Source organism: Aythya fuligula, chromosome 3, assembly GCF_009819795.1.
Source record: "Aythya fuligula isolate bAytFul2 chromosome 3, bAytFul2.pri, whole genome shotgun sequence".
Taxonomy (NCBI): domain Eukaryota; kingdom Metazoa; phylum Chordata; class Aves; order Anseriformes; family Anatidae; genus Aythya; species Aythya fuligula.
In genome coordinates this window covers 23,158,498-23,174,144 of record NC_045561.1, presented here as the reverse complement: position 1 = coordinate 23,174,144, position 15,647 = coordinate 23,158,498, and the positions used below count along the sequence as shown (strand labels likewise).

The following is a 15,647-nucleotide window of genomic DNA, read 5'->3' as shown; positions in this document are numbered from 1 at the left end:
GTGAGGCAGCAATAAGAGATATTACCAAAAGCCTAGAGTGGACACTGAAAGCCATCGAGCCCAAAGCGATAAGGAGCTCTGCAGACACGAGTTACTCTGCTGAAAAGAGCGAGTTTCAGTGAACTGCGACGAGCGCAGTGAGCGCCCCAATTAGTTCTGCCCCCCCAGCAGCAGGTTTCCGGATGAGATATGAACTAAACACAAAATCTTTCACCCAGCCACGTTTGGCACATCTCTGAGACATTTAATCAGAAGCACAAACAATCCAGACACCGAAATACAAACCGATTTTGCCTTAAAATCAGCGTTCCGTTTCTTTTTATTTTAAAAATTCAGGAATGTGATACACAATACAATCAGCTCCCCACCGCTGCAGTGTTCACTCACATGAGATTCGCTAGTTTCATGCTTTGTGGAAAAAAGAAAAAAAAAAAAAAGAAAAAAAAAAAAGACAGATTGCGCAGTGGTTTTGAATGCTCCTGGTATGCTGGAACCACGATCTTCGGGATGAAGCCGGTCTGTGTAACCACAGACAGGTCAGGTGAAAAAAAATCAAGCTGCACTGCAAGGTAGGAGGCTGAGGCTGGGTCAAATACAGCCAGGACGAACCCCAAAATTGCGTTCCTGCTGCTGCACAGCCACCTGACCTGACTATATGCCTTCGGTGAATTGACCACTGAGGGCTGGAGAGACTGGAGGGCCTCGTTAACACCAGCTGGTGCTGGTCCTGCTCGCAGCACACCGCAGGACAAAGAGGCCGCACGGCTCCCCCTTCTGCCCCCTCATCACCATCATCACATTCGTATCCTGTCCCGATAATAAAAATAACGCGGGGGAGAGCTTCTTGTCTTTTCAGCTAGCCATTGCCTGCAATGGACACAGTAATAGAAAAATATGACTTCTGGCACAAAAAAAGATTAAATAGTTACAGTGGAATTAGTGAGCACAATTCCAGCTACGCAGATGCATTTACAGAGACTGTCAGCCAATGGTGGCAACCGCCACGACTTAAGGGTTGCTCTCTTTCTGTAAAAGCAACAGGAGAGAAGTAACTCAGGCTTGTCAGTGCTACAATGGGGATTTTTGGTGATTTTTTTTTTTTTTTTAAATAAACTAAAGAGCAGTAGTATTTATATGGCGCGTTAGTGATATACAGCAGGACCTCAAAAATTCATACTAATGACTGAGACCAACTTTAAACTAGCAAGCAAAATAATTAGTGAAAGTTTACCATAAAAAGCAAGGACACATTTCAAAAAAAAAAAAAATAGTACTTTGTTCGTTTCAAAATTTACTTGGATAATACTTTGTAGGATACTAGCAGTGGTAGCATATTTTGCAAACGTAGTCTCATACAGGATCTCAGTTAACAGTCAACTCTAGATCATATACAGGTAACAGGAGAAAGCGTTAAGGTAACCCAGACAAAACAAACCCAGGTATAAATAGCGTATTAGCACATTTAAGTCAGTTCAGGAGACTGTACAACCAGCGTGACCACGGAAGCGGCCCCACGATGCTGACACCAGCGGGGCACAGCGCTGGGCCGAGGGGATGCAGTTGCGCACCCCGCGGATGCACTTCCCCAGAAAGAGGTGGGGGGCACCCCAAAGGCACCAGCCCCGAGCTAACCAAGCCCCCAAGAGCCCTCTGGGGCCAAGCACCACAGGGCTCAGCCCCGCTACTCCTCCGCCTTGGCGCCCGGTGCTTGGCCAAGGTGCAGGGAGCGAGGCCGGGCAGCCCGCGCGGGTACCACACAACACCGGTAACCCACCCGTGGATAATCGAGAGTTGACTGCAGTGCTCTGCTGAGAAGTTCGGTAAGACTACTGGCACAACCCGGGTGCGATGAGCAGCAGGCTCTTCTGAACTACGTGTGAGCAGTTATCATACAAGACGCGCAGTAGAAATGCAAACTAGCAAGGTGTTCTGTATCTGGAGGCAAAGCTACATTCCCTTCACTAGCAAAACATTCTTTTAAAAAAATCTACATTTAAATACTGTTGAAAACCTGAAAACCACAGCATCAAAGAATTTTGTAAGGCCAAGACTATCCTCAGTTCCCTCTGTTGTGCCAAGGTATTGCAATACATTTGCAGGAGTAAACACAAAGTAATTTAGTATCTCGTACTCCTTCCAGCGCCCTCCAGTAACAGATCTCAGTGTTCCTCACGCAAGAGTTAAGCCTCACAACACCCCTGTGAGGTAGGTATTATCCCCATTGTAGGATGGGGAAACTGAGGCAGAGTGTTTATCTGACATGTCCAGAGTCATACAGCAAACAGTGGAAGAAGTGAGCTGCTTTCCAGTTTGGAGCACGGGAGCAGTCAATTCATCACAAGCCATTATTTCCCACACACAGCTTCCAGGTGGATCAGAAGGGTCAGGGTTTTAGCCCGGATTCCTTTCCTCTTCAGCTCTCATTTAGTCTCTGCCAAACTCCCAGTCCACGGGCCAGCTTCTCTTCTGTTAAGGTGTAAGTTGGCAGCACACTGTAACAGCTTCGTTAGAGCCAGTTGTCAGTTAACTGATTTAACATCTTAAACCATAGAATCAGATACCTGCAAGTGAAAATTCGTGATACACGTCTCAGAAGGTGAAACACAGTGAGTGAAATCCCACTCCCCCAGACACTTCAGCAGAAGTCAGTGGGACGCTCCCGAGGGTGCGGCGGAGACGGGGACTGCAGTCACTGCAGGTGCTCACAGACACTCAACGACCAGCAAAACGCATCGCCGAGTCACTTCGCACGGATGCGACCATCATTGCTTTTGAAAAACATGAATTACACTGTCAGTGCTTGACAAACTTTCCCCCCACAGAGCTCTTATTGACATAACCAAGGAATTCTTTATTACCAGTGGAGCATCAGTTAAAGTTGAAGCCCCAGCTCTTCATTCCTAGCACTGAGTCAAATATTCTTTAAGCTCGAGGACTTCTATGATGAGACACAACATGGAAATAATGAAAAACACCAGAAAATACATAAAATATTGAAGTATGCGTTACTTTATCTGCCAGTCTCACGTCTTGATCACAGAGCAGTATACAGTAGCTTGAACTTCCATTTCGATAAAAACCCTTTCACATCTGATACTGTCACAGGCAGTTATTTTCTTTACCTCGCTACCTTACCAGAAAAGCCGGGGACAGCTTCTAATGATCATATGATGCTTCCTTTAAAATATGCTATACGATAAATTCGTTAGAAAAACCTTCACATTTTTTTATTATATAGGTTTAAGAAAAATATGTGAAACTGACAAAGTGGTTTCCAGTTTTAAGTAGTTATATCTTTAAAAACGTTCTATCAACTTTGGTTTCCTTAGGGCTTCTAAATAAACAATATATTAAAATATCTACAAATCAAATATTAAAGGAAAGAGCAGGTCCAAGAAATTTGCAATACAATCGAGTTCCTATATGCTTATCCCTCAGATACCTTTTCGCTGGAAAGAAAAAAGTAGTTTGAAGAACAACAAAAAGTGTCTCGGCTGAAATGCTGGAACTGGTTTTCTGACGTTGTTACAGCATCGGTGCACTTTCTGTCTGTCTCAGTACAAAGCCAGCACAAATATTGTATCATGACAGTGACATTATGTTCTTTGAAACAAGCATTCTAGGTTTAGCAGTATGACGAGAACAAGGACTTCAGCAATTACACTACTTGGCAAAATTGCATCTCCAACATCTGCCTCTTCCTCCTGCAACGCAGCTGTTGTCAAAGTCACCACCACTCAGGCAGCAGCACCCCGGGAGTTACAACGACGACTCAAACTGCTCGTTTTGATCGGTGTTTGCCTCTAGCTTCACTGAAGGAACGCTCTCCGATTTAGTCCTTCTGGTTTTGTTATGCGGGAATTCAATGACAACCTCTGAGCAAGAAATACTAAGCGAGGAAGATTTTTCCGTCTTCTTTCCCGTACTGTCTTCCACTGCTCCGCAGCACTGCTTCAAAGCACACTGAGTTCTGCAAGGAAACTCGCATTTCCCTCTCCCTGATTCGGAGCCAACGCTGGCAAACTCGGGCTGAATGGTCGTCGCGTGGATCCCTTCATCGTGAAAGATCTCCTTGATGCGCTTTGCCACCATCATGTAGGTGGAAGGGTCGGGACACTTGATGTGAGCAGTGCCGATGATCCGGCTCCCCGCCAGCTGCCAGATGTGTAATTCGTGGACTGCTTCGACTCCTTCGAGGGTGCGTAGCTTTGAGTTCAAAGAATGCACATCTATTTGTTTGGGAACAGTCTGCAGAAGTATAAGGGCCGACTCCCTCAGTAAAGGGTAGGTTGTGTAAAGGAGTATGCAAACCATAATCAAACAAAGGACGGGATCTAAGTACAGCAACCAGCAGGGCCCAGCCACCGTAACGCTCTCCTGCTCAGACTTGTTGGCTCTGCCAAGTGTTGGGGCTAGGGTAGCGTTCTCCATGCAGTGGTTATTGACGCAGGGATTAAAGCAGGGCCCATCTTTGGGGCATGGATTCCACAAGCTGTAGAAGAGCAAGGCATTCACTACCACAATTACCGAACCTAAGGCATCTCCAAAAACATGCAGAAATACTCCACGCATGTTAAGCTGCGCGCTGGAGTCTTCTTCAACCTCCTCTACGTCCAGAGGATAATGGCCAGCATTCCCATTCACTTGTAGGTCAGCCGCGTCGTCTTTCACATCACCTGACAAGAAAGCAGCGCAACGATTAGGCACATGGTCCCACACCACACGTTACCACAGTTCTGTATAAAACAGGAACCAATGAGAAGCTTGCCCCAAAAAACAAGCATCTCAACCCAAAACATTCAGCAACGTTTCCCCTGGCTGAGAAACGTTCAGTTGTTCCAATAAGCAATCTACGGTCTCAAAGGTAATCGCTCGTACACAGCGTTTAAAGATGTCGAGTGGCCAAGTATGAAGCTGAATGCGTTTTAATTTGTTTTACCAAAGGCTGTTTTCACATTTTCCAGTTGTTTAACCATCACTGTTTGTTTCTTAAACCACACGCAGACTTGCAGAGCACATACATACAAGCTGGTTCAGTAGCTAACTAACTGGTATTTGCTTCCTCTTCTGAAAAGCCAGGAGAATACTGGCTGAGAATTACGTTACTAAAATCTCTCTTGAACCATAGGAATGCATTTCTATTTGAAATCACATTTTATGAGGCCAGAAGCTCAAAAGCAGTATGGATACTGCTTCATAGTCACTTCTTTTCTTTTCAGGTTGAGTGGTTCATTTCCAAAAGACTTCTGAAGCCAAGGAAGAGGGAGCTTCCCTGAGATGGTGCATGCAGCCAGCCGAACTGTGAGATACAACGAGCTGAGCTTTTAGGTCTAAAAGGCAGAATTTATCAGCAGCATTAACTCCAGGATACTATACGCTACCACTTACATTCTCAGAGGCTACGAACTAGCGTTATTTGTATTCTGGTGTACCTGAAAACACATTTTCAGTACTTTTTTTCAAGCAACGTATAGCTGTTGAGTGGCATATAGCTGCTGATGCCCAAAGCCACGCGTCACAAACCACGTAATTAGCAAATGAACATTTTAGTGCCCTCCTTTGTCAAAATCAGCTGTGATATTGCCACTGCACCACACCTCACTAGCTCTATTAGAGCAAAGGTCCCATTACGAAGAGGTAGCATGAAATTTGGGGGGAAAAAAAATACATTTTGCAAACTTCACAACTGAAATCAGTGTACAAGTTGGACCTCTCGTGCTTCTTCAGGAGATCTTTGGACAGCAAACTCTCAGTGTCAAAGAAATGTAACAAGCATTGGCCACGGGCCTGACCAAGTACAACGAGGAGCGCTTACTGCTTCCATGGTCATTCAGTTCAGAGCTTTGTAAACATTAACATGTTAGTATCACCTCCGGCTTCTGCCACTCTGCTCTCATGACTGTAATTCTGCCATCATAAAAGTGTCTGCAGGCTCTCTCCTCCCCAGAGAGGAGGTAGGCTCCTACAGGGACTGAGCAGGGCAGTCCCGAGCCCCAGGCTTGTTATGTTGGGCTCCACATATCGTCTCAGGCTCCAGCTACATTTTGCACACAACTTAGAAAAGTTACTAAGTATGGAAATGTTCCTGAGGCCAGCAGTTTTCCAGATAAATTAATAAATTAGAGGAAAACAGCTCAGGTTACAGAGTTCAGACCTCGGTGTCCACAATGTGAGCAAGGAGAGGCCCTCTCCTGGAAGTGCTGCGACCCAAGGAGATCTGGAGAGTCGGCAGCGTCATCCACAAGGGGCAGAAAACGGGAAGCGTGGCTCCAGAAAGCACCAGTCTTTTTAAGGGGAAATGGCTAAATGTGCCAATTTGGATTTTGATTCATTTTAATCTACCTGTACCCGCGCAAGCCCGGCCCCTAAGGCTATCGCTAGGTTTCCAGGTCAGCCCCGGGAGAGGAGGGTCCACCCCGCCCCAGCTCCAGCAGAGGCAGGCACAGCACCCCTCACCGCTAACTCGTCCCCGGGGCAGCGGTGAATAACCCCAGCCATTGCATAACCATGACATGGCAGAGCAGGAAACATAAACTCACTTTAAAGTTTCTCTGTGACCAAAATTATGCCCCATTACTTCCTAAGCACCCACAACCAATTACCTTTTGTTGCCAGGACATCCACGGGACGTTCCGGACACGCTACCCCAAAAACAGGACGCATTTTAATCTGCGCTACAAGTCAATCTCTTAGCCTACAACCAGGCAAGAAGGTAGCTAAAAGCACAATTTATGTTTCAACAAAGCCAAGATATCAATTAGATCAACGGCTAAATGAGATTTACATTGTTTGGAACTAATTATTAAGATACCTTTGTTGGGACTAACACAACATTAAGAGCTTATTATGTGGTCAAGAAAATAGTGTAATGCATTCAGGGGAACTTTCCTATCCTCTTGTAAAACCTATCTTTTCTAAACCAGCAGAACGCTAGAGAATAAAAAGAAGGAAAAGAGAAATAAACAGAGAAACTGCAAGTTTCTCACATGTGGACTGGAACATCAGAAATACCGAAACTGTAGCAAAGTTCACTCCAAGGAAGAAAGCTCAGTGTAAGCTAAACCAGCGGTGTCCTGACGCTGCCCTGGAAATAAAGGAGGGACGCGGATCTGAGGACTGAAACCCTTTCCTCCCTGTCACTGGGATGCCACACGACTAAGGCTGAGAAGTGGCAAACGCACACAGGACTTGGCTTAGACCAAGTGACTTCCACATAAAGCACCCAGGCTTCTACAGCTGTTAAAAACAACAACCCAAGGAACTCCCTCCCACAAAAAAGACAGTTTAGTCAGCATTGGGAAGGGAAGCTTTAATTTTTTGCTCTGCACACAAGGGAGGGGGAAGCTGCCCGCTATGGACAGCTGAAGGAAACTAACTCCAAGAACCATGTGTGTGCCCTGACACCAGCTCTGCATTCAGCACCTATCGCACCACTTCCCCAGGTCTGGCTGGCAATTTCCAAGAATTTCTCCTTCCAACATGCATGTCACCAAGAAGTACAACACCACACAAGAGAGCGTGCTTCAGTGTGCTGCGTCCCGAGGGAGAGAGCCCCTCGGGCAGCTCGGAAGCGACCCCGCGGAGGGGTCTGGCTGTCAGGAGCACGGTGCTGAGCTGCACCGGGGCTGATGCACGGCCAGTTCGGAAGGCGTCAGGGCAACACCGTGTGACAGCTGGAGTCGCTAGGCGAAAAGCACCCGCTGTGTGCCCTCACAGCCAGCCCCAGCCTCTCCCAGGGGAGACCGCTTCACCCTGAGGCTCCTTCACGCTCTCACCTGTCCACACGACAACGGCACAATGCGAGGCGCTCCTTTTAGCGCCCGGGGAGAAGGTTTTGGGTAGGGCAGCCAATGCTCGCTGCCCCTTCCCATGGGGACAGATGGCTGGTCCCCACGGAGCTTGTGCCGGGGGGCATGGGGACACCCACCGGGACACCCACCGCCACCCTCACGCCGCCTTCCCCCCCGGGGGCTTACCCAGCTTCTCCTGGCCGACCCCGTTGGAGCTGCTGCAGTTCTCCACCAAGGTGCTGGTCTCCTCCCGGTGCAGCGCGGCCTCGCCGTCCCCCGGGGGCTGCTCGGGCTTGGCTCCGCCGCCCAGCCGGGGGTGCCGGCCGCCGCCGTGCGAGTGGCCGTGGCCGTGGGCATGGCCGTGGCCACCGGCGCCGTGGTGGTTGAAGAGGCAGAGCCCCAGCAGGTTGACCACCAGCCCCGCCACCCCCACGGCGATGACCACCAGCGGCTGCTGGATCTCGTGGGGCTCGGTGAAGCGCTCGATGGCCTCCAGCAGGATGGTGAAGCAGAGGGCGGTGAGGAAGACGGCGTTGACCAGGGCGCCCATCACCTCGGCGCGCACCCAGCCGAAGGTGTTCTTCTTGGTGGCGCGGGTGCGCTGGGCGAAGCGCACGGCCACCAGCGCCACCACCAGCGCCATGACGTCGGACAGCATGTGGAAGGAGTCGGACAGCATGGCCAGCGACGCCGTCAGCCGGCTCACCGCCACCTCCACCACGAAGAAGAGGAAGGTGAGCCCCAGCATGCACAGCAGCCGCGCGCGACGCTGCTGCCACCACCACCGCCGCCGCCGCCGCTCCCCCGACACCGACACCGCCGCCGCCGCCATCCCGCCGCGCCGCGGGGCTCCCGGCCCCGAGGGGAGGACGCGGAGCGCGGAGCCCGGCGCGGCCCAACCCGGCCCCGGCCCCGAGCGCGGCCCCGGCCCCGGCCCCGCCGCCGCTCCCTGCCGCGGCGCCGGGCGAGCAAACTTTGCACCCGAGCCCCCTCACTCTTTCCACACGGAACCCGAGCCGGCCCGGCCACGCCCCCCCGCCCGCTCCCCATTGGCTGGCGGCGACGCCCACTCCCGCCCCCGCCGCCCGCCTCGCCCGCCATTGGCCGGCGCCGCCTCGAGACGGGCCGGCCCCGCCCCGCCCGCCGCGCCTCGTAAGGGGAGTGGTGGGAGGGCGGGGCGCCGCGTGACGTCCCCCCCGCGCCGGGAGAGCCCATTGGCGGCGACGCCTCGGCCACGCCCCCCCCCGCGCCGCCGGCCCCGCCCCGCGGCGAGCGGGACTCGTGCAAAAGGTGCGCGGCTCCACACGGCCCGGCCGGCGGGCGGGGCGGGGGGCTCCGTGACGTCACGCGCGGCTGTTACCCGCCCGGCGGCTCCCCTCAGGGAGGGCTGAGGCGAGGCTGGCCCTGCACAGCCCGCCCCGCCGTGTGCGTGGCGTATAGCGTGTTATACATAACGTATATTGTACATAACGTATATAGCATGTACAGAACGTGTATAACATCTATAACACCTATAACACTTAACACATCTATAACATATAACATCCATATCACATATAACACCTATAACATCCATATCACATATAACACCCATAACACATATAACACCCATAACACATATAACACCTATAACACCTATAACACATATAACACCCATAACACGTGTGACTCCTATAACACATATAACATCCACAATGTATATAAATGGGCATTCACACATAACAGATTTCCTGAGAAGAAGGGGGTAATTTTGCTCGCGAAAGCTGTAGTGTAGCAAAAGCATTCGGGCGCTAATAAATCACTATTAATTTTATTGAATTTGCTGTAGTCAAGGGCAGACAAGGGAAAATGATCTCCTGAGACATCTGGGAAAAAATAGATAAATGTAATTACAAAAAAAAAGGCAGAGTTGATTCCTTCCTTCACCGGTGGCGTTGCAGGGGGCCAGCAAACGTGGCGGCAAGAGATAGGGTGCCTGAGAGTATCTGCGGGTGGGAAATGAAGGGAGAGGACACCAGCAGCCACCGCTGTGTGTGTGGAGGCAGGGAGACCGGTGCTCTGACAAGGAGATGTAGCAAGACTGCCAGAGCCTGTTATTGTACAGAGGCAGAGGTTCAGGGTCTGTGCAGAGGTTTCTGACAGCTGGAGAGCACAGCAAGGCGGTCACGCTTCCGCACGGGAGGAGTATCAACAGGCCCAACAGACCGGTAGTTCAGGACCGGCTTACGCTGGACTCAGCAGTCCCAGCAAGTCCACATCTGTCCACCATGTCTTTCTGGTCTTTGTGCACCGTCTCCTCCTCACTTACACTGCTCTCTTGTGCTCTTTACGTTACAGGCACAGGTTGGGCACCACAGGCACTGCTCTACTGCCCTATGACCCTGAGCTGTATCTGCTGTGAGATTGTTCATGTGTCAAAATCTAGGTCTGCTCTGTTTTTAGTTCAGCTTGGGAAACCATATGGAATGCTTTAATGACAACCAGCACTTTAAGAGTACTGTAAGAGCGTCAGCAGTTAGATTGCTGTAATATTCTCCTCATCTACTTGATTTCCCATATGCCATAATATCATTTAATAAGGTGTTACACGTAATCAGGCAGCTGAGCAGCCATTATACTACAGTGGAACATGTGTCCTCTCCTCACCACCACCACCGCCTCAGCCATTAGTTGATAAGGAAGAGTTATCCAAATTACGATATACGGGTCAAGGAAACTGGCACAGCTCAAACCGTTCTTAGTTCCTGCAGGTGGAGTGGGTTATCATTTCACGGGGATCAGTGTTAATCCAGAGGAATTTAGGTAGCAATGAAGGACAACTGAGCACAAGCTGGTTCCCCCATGATGTCACTGTGCTTTTCTAGGTGACTCAAAGTACTCGGTCCCCTCCTCACCAAACTAAGGATGGTACTGATATTGATGCTCTACTTACTGATTAATAAAATTTAATCAACATTGAACATAAACTGTGTAAAGAGCTTTCTTGGCTTCTTTCTTAGGATGTAAATAATGGCTAGGTCAATTTGGGATCCTTTTAACATTTATTCACCGTAAGACCTCCTAATCTCTTCAAAGATACCATACAGCTGGTCAATTTGCTGCTGTCTTCCCCTTCAGGGATGGCACAGCACGTTCTTGATCCTGCCCTTGTCCAGTGATAGCTTTTCTTCCTGCTATTGCAGGCTGAATACCAAATTCCTTGGGCCCAAAAGTTGTGAGATGTGGACCGTACACCTCAGGAGACTGGGAGGCCATGACTGTTTGCCAGGCTAGAAGTGATAATGGTTCCTCAGGCCTTCTACTGTCCCCTGATGAAGAGGGATGGGCATCTAGCTTTGTCCTAGGGGACCCAGTGGCCACTGTTATATTCATTTACTTCAAATATAGGGCCGTGGGCTAATAATCCCCAGTGGGATCCCAGTCCCGCTGCTGGTCCTGTCAGACACAGAGCAGCAGCTGAGCTCCCATCACTACCTCTGCCCCAGAGTCCTTCTTGTAAACCAATGTGCTCTGCACTGCCGTTCCCAGGCTTTTCTATTGTTTTACCATGTATCAGCATCCAAGAGGAACAGGGATAGTTCCTAAATTTAGGGCTGTCCATGTGGCAACATTATGAATTTTAAGATTAATAGCAAGATGACTGATAAAGGTACCTAATCAAGCCTAAGATGATGTGCTTACAGGAGAACATTTTGTTCCTGCTTATGTGTTTGAAGAGAATATTATATCTTCAAAGCGGAGAGGACTGGTGTTGTTTTTGTGTGTGTGTGTGTTGGTTGTTTTTTTTTTTTTTAGGCTTCCAGGCATTGTGACTAACCCAATTCTTCTCTCGGCTCTGCTTCCGGTCCACACATGTGGAATGTACAGTTTCCAAATCTGCTTGCTTACTGCAAATGCCCCGTGTCGTGAGGGGAGAAGTAACTCTGAATCTCCGGCGTGCAGCTACACACCACCCCAGATCTGGGTGACAAGATAGCAAAAAGCTAGTAAGACAGCTGCTGCTTGTTGCCTGGTCTCGGGCAAAAATTTCTGCACTGGGTGCTGCCGAACTCTCAGAGTCCACTCTAAGCGCTGTGGGAAGTATTAGGACTTTGGTTGGGAGATTCACTATTACTCACATGTTTGCTGAGTAAATAAAGTCACTGCTTTTTTCCTTTGAATCTCTGTGCAAGTTTGCATGCGGAGAGAGGTCAGCCACAGGAGGCTCGTCGTCGCTACATGTCTTTCCACTTGGAAATGATTGTCTGTAGGCCTCCAGTGTGGTCACGTATTACAGGGCACACAGCCTCCTTTTAACACCTAACTTGTTCCCTTTCTGTGCAGTCATCAGACCTGTCTGCTTTTAATAAGGGCTTGTGGGACTCTGACAAACATGACTCCATCTGTCTGTTCCACTTCAGGGCTGTCAGCGTTCATTGCAGGCTGTGTTTCTTGCAGGCAGTGTGTCTCTGTTAACCGTCCTTACAAGGTTTCTTCAAATTAGATCCAGTCAGCAGCACCAAAGGGAACAAAAGCATTCACTGTCCAGTTACCTGTACTACCAAGTTGATTTCCTGGAATGAAAAACAATACAAATGAAAAGCAAGTATTGCTGTTCACACAGCTCTGTGGCAAAATCACTATTGCATCCTGATGCAGGAAATCAGCTTTATCATGGAGAGGACTTAAGCATGTGTTTGCAGCTAATTAAAAGGCCTTCTTTGAATAGAAGCAAGTTCAGCATGTGCTTAAATGCTTTCACTTGTGGTCTGTGAAGAAAGTCTATAAGCTGCAATTGGCCTAAAGATAGGAAATGAAGAGCATCCTGCTCTGTAAAGAGATTTTTTCTTCCAGGTGGTTTCTGTGTCTGCAAAATCTGGGCCCTTTGTAAGTCAGCAGCAGAACTCCAGACAAGCTGAGGGGTCAGGATAACATTCTTTATACCTCTTCTGAACCTTGCAGAGCAGATGAAAGAAAAAAAAAAAATCCCCTTCTGATTTTTTTTTTTTCTCTCTAATAAAGAAAATGGTTCTAAAATATGCCTCTTATGTTCAGTTTTGACTTTCCTTTGTATGTTGGTTGTTTTGCTTTCTTGCTATCCATCCATTTATTTGATCCAATAGCATTTGGCAGCCTGCAGCTGCAACATAACTTCTGCCACGATTAGCTGCACAGCCGATCTATAACTGGTTGTAATCAACATGCATTTTTCAATGGACTTGAGAGCATTTCCTGACTGGTTTGGTTACCACTCACTCTGCTTATGGTACAATTAGTATTTTTTTTAAATTCACAGGTAAGTAGGTGAAATTCTTGCTCTAATCAGCTGTGAACAAACGTTGTGGTTTTAGAGCTAATAACTTATTCAACCAACGTTCAAGTGCACCCTACTAGAAAAATCATCACTATATTAATCATTAAAGGAAAAAAAAAAAAAAAAAGGAAAAAAATGGTGTTATTCACTTTTCCACACAATGCAGCTTCCCACTGGAAAGATAAGTAATAATGATTCAACAGGGATGGGAAAATTCTGTAAATATAGAATTCATCAAATGAAAAAAAAAATGTCTTTACACCTGTCAGTAACACTTTTTATTATTACTGAAATAAATTATCCTTCATATGGCGTTTGAAATCATATTTGTTAAGGTCTGCCTTTTATTATTTTTAGAAAGAGCATGTTCTCTGGCTGTAATCTAAGCATTACCTGAATCTCAATATTCTTAATAGAATCAAAGTATTTGTTATTGATATAAATATTCTTGTTTCTAACATTTACACACGTCATAGTCTCATAAGTGGCTGGAGCCCCGGCACACTCACCTCAGCAATTTGTTGTTTGGAACACCTGTGGGACAAATAGAGCATCTATGACATGCTCTGAAGTTCGCTTTCAGCAGAGATCCTCTTGGACCTGCAGCCAATGCACTCAGACTGTGCTGGTTAAACTCTGGAGCCGCCTGTCATGTTCAGGTGTAGGATCCCAAGGTGCTGGGCACCCAGCTTTCCCCCGGGACAGCTGGCAGAAGGCCGTGCCACATATACCAGAAATGCAACCACGCTCCTAGGTGGCTGACTCTGGAATATGTCTAACCTAAAAAACGGGTTTGGGAAATTTTGCTCATTAGGCGCCTGTCTTGGGCATCACGTTGGTGTTTGTGTTTTTATTTTATTTATTTATTGGATAAGTGCAGTTTTCTCTCCCTTTCTGCAGTTGCTGTGTGAGGACCAGGTGACAGGTGGGAGGTGGAGGCCGGTCGCTCACGTCAGGTGGTAACTCCAGCATTCCTACACTGGTGCCATTACCAGCCTACTTCTGGGACACCCCCCTTGTCAGCAATGCAAGTGAAGCTGGGTGGCTTTGAACTCCAACGCTCATTTTCCTCCATACTGGGACTTGAACCCTTCAGGCAGAGAATCAATGGGTTTTTACTGAGCACAGACGCTGAGAGAGATGTGCACTTATCACTGTTGCGCTGCTTCCAGCAGCTGCCTGTCCCACCTACCTACAAAGCCTGTCAGTGACTACACAAAGTTTTCTGGCATTAAAATTAATTATTTGGGGGCAGGGGTTTCCACTGTTGCTATAGGATGCTGGATTTCATTGATGTAGGACTTTTAAAAATTGCTTGCAGGAAGAAAGGCACTCAGGTCCCTCCAGGTAAGTCCCGAGAAGTCCCTACAAGACCCGTGAATATTGTAGGGAAATCATAAACGTGCATGTTCTGGCACTTGAAAAGTCGTTTCAAAACTAGTTCAACAAGTGCAATTCTGAATCATGTGAGACTGCAAAACACCTCTGTGTAGTGCCACGAAAGAAGAAATGCCCTATGGAGACAGGTTTTGCCCTAACAAATGGAGTCATGTTGGTACACCTCCACATCTCCTGGGAGCCTGGTGACATCAAGGGCACACCATGCAAATATTTTATTTCAGTCCCAGGGACTGCACTAGCCAACGTCAAGAACTCCGTGCAGGAACAGTATTGGCTCGGAAGAGGAAAATCCCCAGGCAAATTGGAGCGAAAGCCATCGCGCTGGCTTCGTGTGCAGAGTTTAAAGGATGGTTCCTGGAAGGGCCATGAGCACAGGATGCGGCACATCTTATCGCTTCTGCTCGGCGAGACCAGCCTGCCAAGCAGCCTGGTGGCACAGGAGCTGCAGGACGTGCTCGGGCACGGGGACCCCTTGAAAGGCTCACAGGCTCCCGCTCTGACCCCGCACCAACAGGTCTGATCTTGAGGGCGGCCTCAGGCTCATCCTGGGCAGGCAACCCAGGTTCACCTGGTGTTTCCAGTCGGCTCGTCTACCCACCCAGCTCTGCTGCTCCTGGTGCCACAACACGCATCAGGTCAGAACTGCATCCAGCCGCCTTGATGACACAGGTTTGTTCATGTAAAGCCTTTTAAGCAGCTGAGAGCTTCATTTTACCATTTATATTTTAGATATTAATTGTATCAGCTTGAGAAGGACACGTTTCCCTTTATTACACAATGGATATATCCATGGAAAATCATCATTTATTTTGCCACTCAGAGTGTTTTTGTAATAAGTCCTATCCCTTCCCCATTTAGGGCTGTAGGTGCTGTGGATAGCTGTTCCTCAGACACTAAACAAGCTCATGACAAAGACTGTCCTTTCTAAGCTGCAGATATTTAGAAAGAAGCCATTTTAGCAACTGGTGTCAAATGATCAATGCCTTCTGCTAACAGCAAGCCTGCCAACACTATAGACGTTCTGTGCAGGTAACCATTTGGGGACCTGTTTGAAAAGCAGCTTTGTCCAGAGCAAACGTGACATTTTGTCAGTCCTGATTACTTAAAATTTCTCCTCCCCAGAGCCAATGTGATTTGGAACATGCTGTGAACCTGACTCTGAG

At 48.4% G+C, this 15,647-nt stretch overlaps 1 protein-coding gene across 1 annotated transcript; it reads right to left on the bottom strand.

The window, feature by feature from the left end:
• Positions 1-1,074: 1,074 nt before the first annotated feature.
• SLC30A1 (solute carrier family 30 member 1) lies at positions 1,075-8,622 on the bottom strand. Its single transcript, XM_032183758.1, has 2 exons — positions 7,977-8,622; positions 1,075-4,676 (listed from the first exon to the last, which is right to left on the bottom strand). Exons 1-2 carry the CDS (start codon positions 8,620-8,622, stop codon positions 3,760-3,762), a joined length of 1,563 nt encoding a protein of 520 aa, XP_032039649.1. The 3' UTR covers positions 1,075-3,759.
• Between the last annotated feature and the right edge of the window lie 7,025 nt (positions 8,623-15,647).